General features: G+C 33.5%; 1 protein-coding gene across 2 annotated transcripts in view; it reads left to right on the top strand.

Moving 5' to 3' along the window:
* VIRMA (vir like m6A methyltransferase associated) overlaps window positions 1-9,703 on the top strand; it is a 62,881-nt gene that overhangs the window by 2,258 nt on the left and 50,920 nt on the right. For both annotated transcript variants that reach the window (XM_019632990.1, XM_019632991.1), the window contains exons 2-4: window positions 3,613-3,728; window positions 7,758-7,844; window positions 8,914-8,962. In XM_019632990.1, the coding sequence (XP_019488535.1) occupies window positions 3,613-3,728; window positions 7,758-7,844; window positions 8,914-8,962 (252 nt within the window). The remainder of the gene's footprint in view (window positions 1-3,612; window positions 3,729-7,757; window positions 7,845-8,913; window positions 8,963-9,703) is intronic.

The following is a 9,703-nucleotide window of genomic DNA, read 5'->3' as shown; positions in this document are numbered from 1 at the left end:
AAACCAAAACCCTAAAACTTTATTCAGTTATAGTTGACATACAATATTATACAGCATCGGCTTCAGGTGTGCAGTGCAGTGATCAAGCCTCTACCCCATCCATGAAGTGATCTCCCTAACAAGACGTGACCATCTGACACCCTACAAAATATTTACAACATTATTAATTATATTCCCCGAACTGTCTTTCATATCCCTTTGGCAATATTGTAGTTACCTATTTATGCTGTTTAATCCTTTCCCGTTTTCCCTCGTCCTCACCCCCTCCCAACTAGCAACCATCAGTTTTTCCTCTATATCTCTGAGACTATTTCTGTTTACTTTCCTCATTCATTCAGTTTTTTAGATTCCACATATAAGTGAGATCTTACGGTATTTGTCTTTCTATGACTGACTTATTTCCCTTAACATAATATTCTCTAGGTCTAACCATATCATTGCAAATGGTACTATTTCATTCTTGTTTATAGCTGAGGAATACTCCAGTGTATAAATGTACCAGTTTCTTAATCCAGTCGTCTACCAATGGGCGTTTCGATTGTTTCCAAGTCTTGGCTGTTGTAAATAGCACTTCAATAAACATAGGGGTGCATATATTTTATCGAATTAGCGTCTTGAGTTTCTCTGGATAGATACCCAAGAGTGGAATTGCTGGGTCATAAGGTAGTTAGTTCCATTTCCAGTTTTTTGAGATATCTTCATTGCTGATTTCTATAATGGCTGCACCATACTGCAGCCCCACCAACAGTGCACCAGGGTTCCCTTATTTTTAATTTTTTATTATTTTATTTTTCAATTACAATTGGCATTCAGTATTACATTATATTAGTTTCAGGTGTACAGCATAGTGGTTGGACATTTAAATAATTTATGACGTGATCGCCCCATTAGTCTGTATCCATCTGGCACTATACATCGTTATTACAATATTATTTATTGACTTGGGAAAGATGTGGGTTATTGAGATGTATTGTTTTCAAAGAATTTATAACTAGGTATTGGAGAGTAGGTCTACAACATTATGATTCAAGTTAGAATGTGATGAGTGCATACAGAGACAGAATGGGAGTTCCTTGAGGTTTTTCACCTTTCCAAAATGCCATCACTTTCTGACATATTAGGACTCCAGGCGGTAGTTATTTAGCTCCTTTTTGTTGGTACAAATAAAGGCTATGTGATTTCAGAGAAGGGAGAGACCTTTATTTGAGAGCATCAGGGAAGACTTCATCAAGGCAGTTGGCATCTGAACTTGGTCTTTGGTGGAAGAGGGTATGTTCCACAGTTGTGGACAGGAAAGGAGGACATTCTCTTGGAATAGTCAATCTTCTGTAGTGTATGCCGAAAGTAGCAGTGTGAAGTGGCACCTGAAAGGTAGTTCAAAGCCAGATCATAGAATTCCTTGAATGCTCAACAAAGGAGTACAAACTTATTTTGTAGGAAATGGCTAGTTTTTGAGCAGAGTTCCGTTTTGGACTTGCTGAGTTTGTGGTGCCAGTGGAACATTCAAATGGAGATGTCCAGTTGGCAGTTTGTTATAGTGGTTTGGGGCTCAGGAAAGCGGTCCTAGGTGGAGATAAGGACTTGAAGTTGACTTCTGGCAGTGGATGAAAATCTTATTTATTGTAATTCTATTTATTGTACTTGGCTATTCTGCTCTACTCCCCTGCCCTGTTTTGCCCTCTAGACATGGTGAATTATGCTTACAATTACTTGACCCTTCCAAGTTCTTGTTTGCTTTCATTTTGTGCATGCTTCTTCCTTTGTCTGGAAAGCTCTTCCTCCTCCTCCTTTTCCACTGATGCTTGTTTTCCTTGCAGATTTAATTAGCTCAGGTGCTACTTCCCTGACACTCTTTTCCCCTCCATGAATGTTTGCCCGCAGTCTGAGTTTTCAGTTTTCTCTGAATTTTCAGTTTCCTGTGTGAGTCTGTGTCATAGCAGTTTATCTGTTTGTCTACCACAATAGGTTGTTCCTTAATGGCAGAGATTGTATGTCTTGTCTTTGTATCCACAAGACCTAGCATACCTTGGAACATAATACACTTTTAATAAATGTTTAGAAAAATTATTGAATAAAAGTGGTAGCACCTAATATAGATACTCTTCTACTTATAAACAAAATAGATTTTGAAAGGCTGTTTATAAAACCTAAAGTTCAGTTTTGTTGGTCCACAATAACTATACCCCAACTACTACTAATACCGTTCGTTCATTCATTAAATGAGGGCAGGGAGGAGGATAGAATCGATAAACTTTTGTTCTACAGTTCCTTTGTAGATATTAATGAGAATTTATAACCATGTACCAAGGAGCTTCTGTGTACTCATGCACTGCATAACAACATTCATTCAACAATGGACTGGATATATGACAGTGGTCCTATAGATTATAATGGAGCTGAAAATTTCATTTGTCTAGTGTTGTAGCTGTTGTAACGTCCTAGTGTAACACATTACACACGTGTTTGTGGTGACACTGGCTGTAAACAAACCTACTGTGCTGCCAGTCGTACAAAAGTATAGCATTTAAAATTACATACAGTATATACTTGATAATGATAATAAATGACTGTGTTACTGGTTTATGTATTTATTATACTATACACATTTTAGGAAAGACTTAACTTGAACAATTTTTTGGTTTGTTGATCTGCATGGTATTCTTCTCAGCTTCAAGAGAGACTCAAGACTTGGTCTTTCTAGATGCAAATAATGTGAACCATTCTTCTCATTTTGAACTTTGACCACTAGATTGGCTGAACTGCTAGGAAAAGTAGTGCAAAACAGTGTGAAATTTTCTTGTTAAATTATTGATCACAAGAGCTTCATTTGTTTGATTCTGTGACATACAATACAAAAAAAATAAGTATACACTAAATTTATGCTGTCCATTTTTTTTATTATGATAAACTCTTAGTTCGTGGATTTTTTCTTTTTTAAATTTCAGAGAGGGTTTACCTCAACTATTCAGTACCTAAATGGCTTCCCTTGATTTCTTGATTAGTTGGTATGTTTAGTAGATTAAGTTAATTTAAGTACAGATCTACAATCCACTATCTATAATTCAGGAATTCTAAAATGGCAGAAAAATTGGCCCTGAATTCATTGGGCCATGCAATCTGATGTGAACTGACATATTGGTAGTTATGATCTTTATAGTGTGAATGTTTGTTTATACATGTGACTGCAGAAATATTAATGTTTTGATTACAAGGTACTTGTGACTGCCCCAGAAACCATTGAGAGTGTTAAGTAATATGCAATATTTGTATCATATTACCTTTCTAAAAATCTAAAAAGTCAGGATTCTAAAAGGCATCTGGCTCTAGAGGTTTCCAGTAAGGGCTTGTAGGTCTGTATTGGCCTAAGCAAAACATCAGGGAGGCAAATATGCTGCAGAAAATATTATTATACAAATGGAGAGATTTAACTAGGTATATTTTTTTTATTTTTAAAAAGTGCTTTATACAGCATTGTAAATAATAGCACTGTTTTAATGATATAGAGTTTAAGATTATTTGTGACATTCTGAATGAAACAAATTGAAGATGAGTGAATTTTGAATAGACAAAATGTTTGCTTACAGTATGTCTCTCTTCCCCCCTTTTTTAAAGCAAAGTTCTCATATAGATGTGGTTCGTTTTCCATGTGTGGTTTATATCAATGAAGTCCGAGTCATACCCCCAGGAGTAAGAGCCCATAGCAGCCTGCCTGACAATAGAGCATATGGGTAAGTCAGCATTCTTTTTAAAAGTATTTTGACTGAAGATTGTCTTAGAGACATATTCTTAAATGAAAAATTTTAAGGTAATATTGTGTAGGTAAAAAAACCAAAACCCTAAAACTTTATTCAGTTATAGTTATGTTGCATTGTAAATTAACTCTAGGTTTTCTGTATAATCCACATACCATTATAAACTTAAAAAGAGTAATTATTTGATCTAAGTACTAAGTTAAACTTTTATTTCTTCAATCCTTGTTTTTTAAATTAGTGGAAATAGGTTTATATTTGCCAAAATATTCTAGGGTGGCATAATCTAGTAGATGAAGTATTTTTAGCCTTTTTCCTTGAAAATAAATAAGAACATCTGAATATTTAAAAGTATATCTTTTATTATGTTGTTACATTTTTATTATACTGTTTTATAGTAATCAGTTTTCATGACTTATTGATGATCTTTTTAAACTGATACATGCATCTTTTAAAAAATAGTAGCTTCACATTAGCTATTAGTTGTACTTAGCAAATTGTTATTTGATGCTTTATCTTTCTTAGGCTCTGTGGGAAATACTCAAAATGTAAGACATGCTCACTGACATGGAGTTATTGATAACTATAAAAACTGACATAAAACAGGAATTTGATCTTTGTTGTAACTTGAATAATTATTTTCTTTTTATTTTAATTACATGAATTGAAGAAATAAACTAAGATTGGTTGTGGAAACATGAATATATGTAATAAATGTAGCTATGTGAGTTTTTAGCTTATAGCCTAGCTTTTAATTTTATGTATCAATACCACATTTCATTATGTACATGCTGTGATAGCTCATTTTTCCATAATTGTGAAAGTAGTTGGTTATTTATAGAAGTACTAGATAAAAAGATCTTTAAGTGTTTTTAGGTCGTTCAAAAGTAAAACAAAAAAGCAATAAGAATGTTTAATTAATGTTTATAATGAGAAATCATTATGATTGACTTCATATCTTTTTCCTATGTTTAAGGAAATAAAAACTCATGTTTTCCTATAATTTCTTCCTACTTTTCCTATAAAGGGAGATGTGTATAAAATGGGAAAGATGGAATAATTTTAGTGTATCCAGCAGTCTTCTCTAATTGTACTGCTTTTGGTCCAGAAAGATCTATTAGCTATTGCTGCATAACAAATTACAGCAAATTTATCAGCATAAAACAGTAAAATATTTATTATCTCACACTGTTTCTGGGGGTCAGGAACCTGGTAGCATCTTAGTTGGTTCAAGTTTCCTCATGAGGTTATAGCCAAGATATGGGTCTAGCTGCAGTCTCAGATTTGACTGAGGTTGGAGATTTTGCTTAGAATTAGAAGTTCACTCACTTAACTGTTGGCAGGAGACTTCAGTTCCTTTCCAGGAGATCTTCTTTATGGAGTGCTCATGTCACAACATGGATTCCTCCAGAGTGAGTGATCCAAGAGTGAGAGAACATACCCAAAAACAGAAGCCACAGTCAGTGTGTTTTATAACTTACTATCAGAAGTGACATGCTGTCTCTTTTATTATATTTTCTTGGTTACATATTCTGGTACGGTGTGGGAGGGAACCACATAAGAGTGTGAATATCAGGATCTTTGGGGGCCATTTTGGAGGCCAGTTACCACAGCAGGCCAAATGAATCTCTACCAATAGCTAGTTGCAATGGGTAAGAGTATTTGTTACATTTTCCCCCTTATCTCTCTCCTTTTTCTTAGCCATTCTTAGGGGTGAGTGACTGTTTGTGTTTTAATAATTCCAAATATGAAATTGTCAAAAACAGCTTTATACACAATATGTTACAAAAAATAAAGTATTAATTCAGTAACACAAATGTAAGATGTCAGGAGCCTGACATCTCAAAGTTGAAAGTAATGTTAGAGATCAAATATTTGTGCAGAATACTTTACAAGTTTTTCTCATTATAAAATTCAGAACTGTAATTAAAATCTCTAATCCCTCCATCCTGGGAGAATCCTAACATTTGATGCATTGCGTTCTTAAATATATGTGTGTGTGTTTGTGTATATATTTAGTTATTTTTTTTGGTAAATATTATGTACTTTATGCGAAGTTAGGTTTGCGTCAACAAGTTTTAAGGTGAAAGTCTAGTACAGACAAATTACCATTGATTCTTTAAATTGCCTTTCAGTGACCAGGACCTGAATCTCTGGTACATCAAAAGTAAAGAATTTACATTTCAGCCCTTTACCTTTTCTTTGAGATACTGGAGGCCAGGGTCTAGTTTGAAGAACAAGGATGGGAGGGAAAGACTAGAGTTGTTGAACAGTAGTTGAATTCGGGTAAGGTAAATGTATGGTGCTACTCTGACCCCATTGTATACTATTCTGTCTGTTTCTGTATTTCATTTAACATTATGTCAGGAATACTTTCACATTATTCACTTTTATTTGAAAATGTGATTTCTAATGGCTGCATAATCTAATGAATGACTTACGAGGTTGGGCAGTTAAATTCACGAACTCATCCTCGAAAAAGTGCTACATACCTCATTGCTGAATATCACTATGGTCACCTTAGAAGTACTCCCCTTGGGAAGCTATGCACCAATGCCAGCGGCTAGTTCACTCGTCAAAACAATTTTGGAACTCATTTTTTGTAATGGCCATCAGAGCTGTCGTCGTGTTACCCTTGATGTCCTAAATGTCATGAAAATGTCTTCCTTTCAATATTTCCTTTATCCTCAGGTAAAGAGAGAAGTCATTAGGGGCCAGATCACGTGCGTAGGTAGGGTGTTCCAATACAGTTATTTGTTTACTAGCTAAAAACTCCCTCACAGACAGTGCTGTGTGAGCTGGTGCATTGTCATGATGCAAGAGCCATGAATTGTTGGCAGAAAGGTCAGGTCATTTTCATCTAACTTTTTCATGCAGCCTTTTCAGCACTTCCAAATAGTAAACTTGGTTAACTGTTTGTCCAGTTGGTACAAATTCATAATAAATAATCCCTCTGATATGAAAAAAGTTAGCAACATCGTTGCAACAAGTTTGTGAACTTGTCAGACCTTGTATTGTAATTTATTTGGCTAGTTCCTCATGTGGGGACCATTAGATAGTTTTTAGTTTTCAAATTGCAAGTAATAGTATAATGAACATCTGCTTGAAAAAAATCTTGGTTTACATGTCAGTGTTTTCATAGAAACACTTTCTAGAAAGAAGTATTTCTGGATCAAATGGTGTGAACATTTTCTCAGTCTCCTGAATTTTATTGCCACACTGTCTTTCAGAATGATTATACACCTGTTTATATGACTATCCGAAGTGCATGAGGGAATCTCTATGATAGTACTTTGGGCATTACACTTTTTACCATTTGGAATTTTTATAAATAAATGACAAAGCATGCCGTGTTTAAAGTCAAGATTATAGTTGAGCCTGGGAAATTTCAGCTAAGTGTGAAATATATGTCAAGTGTAGCAAGGTTTTATTCAAATGCAAATTAAATAGGCCTTAATCTTTATATAAATCTACCAAAAAACGAAAATATTTGTGTAAATTGCTGCTATACTAATTTCAATTTAGGGTTTAAGTCACAATTTGGGGCTCTGATGCTAAAATTATGGTTTTGTATTAATATGGATTAAGTGGATATCAAATTGTAATTGTAATATACAACTTGAAGTTATCTTCTGATTCCCTTTGCTAATGAAAGAAAATGATGTAAAGAATTATAAAATTTGATATTACAATTAATTAGAATTTACCTTTAAAATACATTAAAATTTTTCAATAGTTAGGTGATTTAGAATGGTCCAAGTAGCAGGCAAACGATGCTTGATGATTAAAATTGTTTCAGTAATACTCAAAGTGAATAGTTGAGAATTGGATGTGAATAAAATTACAGAAAATTATTACAATTAACTGAATATTTTTATTTTTTAAATCTTAAAACTATTATATCTTAATTCTAGAATTGATTTTAAATTTGTATTTACTTTGATTTTTGTTTTAATTCAGGGACTGTTTATTGCAAAGGCTGATGTTTCAACTTTGTTTCATTCACAGGGAGACATCTCCGCACACATTTCAATTAGACTTATTCTTTAACAATGTAAGCAAACCAAGTGCCCCAGTTTTCGATAGGTTGGGAAGGTATGTACCTACTAGGTAATTTCACAAGAAACTCATAATAGTAGGGAAACGTTTGTATTCTTTAGGTGGAAGAAAGGATATATATGGTGGTAGACCCAAGAACTCAGGGTTTAATTTTATCAATTGGCAATATTAAAGAAATATCAAGCTCCTAAGAAGATGTTGAGTTTATTTACAAAAAGCAAAATTTTAAATGTGTTAAACATTAGCCATCTTTTGATTGCTTCTTATGTGTGTATGCATTTCTTGTACATATCACATGATTTTATAATAACCTAATTTGGAAAAGATTGCTTTTTGATTCTTAAAACTATAGAAACACGTTGATAGCTGATGTTTTGTCTGTGTCTTTTATATTATACTATTGCATAATTTAAAATTCCATAGTTACAGTTTGTAAAATGAGAATTTTGTTAATAGTTACTTCCTTTTTGGATTATTTAACACATGCTAGGTATTATTAAAACTAGTTGTTTTGATATCTACAGAATAATTGACCATTAAATGGGTTTAACATTGAATTCATTCATAAAATAAAAAATTTAAAAGGCAGCTTAAAAATGGAAAAATTTCTATCCCTATCAGGGATTAACAGTTTTTTTAGACATCACTCATTCTTTCATTCATTCTTCACTCATTTATTATTAAATTATATTGATAATTTAACTTTTTTAAAAATAAAGGGAACCTAGATAATCTGACACAGCTAACTTTTAATGTTATAGAATGTTTTTCTTATGTTAACATGTACTTGATAAAAATAGGCGTTTTTCTTTCATTTTGGTCCCAGTATAGTACATTTTTTTAAGACTATACTGCGTGGTTCTCTACTTTGGCTGTATATTAGAATTACTTGGGGGGATTTAAAAAAAATACTGATATCTACGCTCATCCCAAATATATCAATCTCTGGGGGGTTGGTTTTATACATTTTTAAATAACATTTTGGAGGGGGTGCAAATTTGACTCAGACTTTGTACTTTATTATATCGGAAATGAATGTAGAAAGACTTCTTTATGAACTGTGATGTTCAATGTTTGAGCCTATGTATTCCTGTTCTTTTGGCAGCCTGGAATATGATGAGAATACTTCCATCATCTTCAGACCCAACTCAAAGGTAATTGCCAAAGTCAGTTTTCATCTTGTTGCTATTGTTTATTTTCATCTCCATTCAGAGCTTTTGATCCAAACAAACCATTGATGCAGAATGTCAGCTTATTTGGTTCTAGTTCTGCAGAATATCATCATTTTTCTGATTCCTCTTGTATCCAGAAGCTGTTTTAAAATGGAGCAAAGACATTGTAATGTCATTCTGTACCTAGAAACCTCTTTCTTCTCCTAATTTTATCCTTGAGTCAGGAAGAAGTCAGCATCTGTGCTTTCTTTTCCTTTCATTCATTTAGGTGGGCAAGTTCAGAAGATTACAGGCAGGTAAATTATTAGACACCAGTGTGCTTTAGTAAAGTTTTCCTGAAAAATACATATTTCATGTTTCTTTTTATGTCAAAAGTATGCCTTTTATTCTTGATGTACTAAATGCCTTTCTAGAAGCATCTAAAAAGATCTGAATCATGGAAGATCTGAAGCCCCCAAATAATTGTAATCTAGTATGGGACTACTCAGCCTGCTATTTGTTTTTGGTGGGCGGGGTGAGTATTTAATCCTCACCATCCTGTTTAGGCTAAAAAATAATTACCTTCCTTCTCTCCTTATCTTCTTCCAGTGGGCTTTCTATAGCCCAGAGCCTATCAATCCTTCAGCATAGTCTTTGAGCCTTTCTTCTGGTCCCTAGTTTCCCTTGCTTAGAGTTTGCTTGAGTTAGCAAGGAGAATAATTTCTTCCTTTTTTTTTTTTTTTT

The sequence above is a fragment of the Hipposideros armiger genome, unplaced genomic scaffold (assembly GCF_001890085.2).
Source record: "Hipposideros armiger isolate ML-2016 unplaced genomic scaffold, ASM189008v1 scaffold_1224, whole genome shotgun sequence".
NCBI classification, from domain to species: Eukaryota; Metazoa; Chordata; class Mammalia; order Chiroptera; family Hipposideridae; genus Hipposideros; species Hipposideros armiger.
Note: the sequence above shows the minus strand (reverse complement) of the source record. Positions and strands in the feature narration are given on the sequence as shown.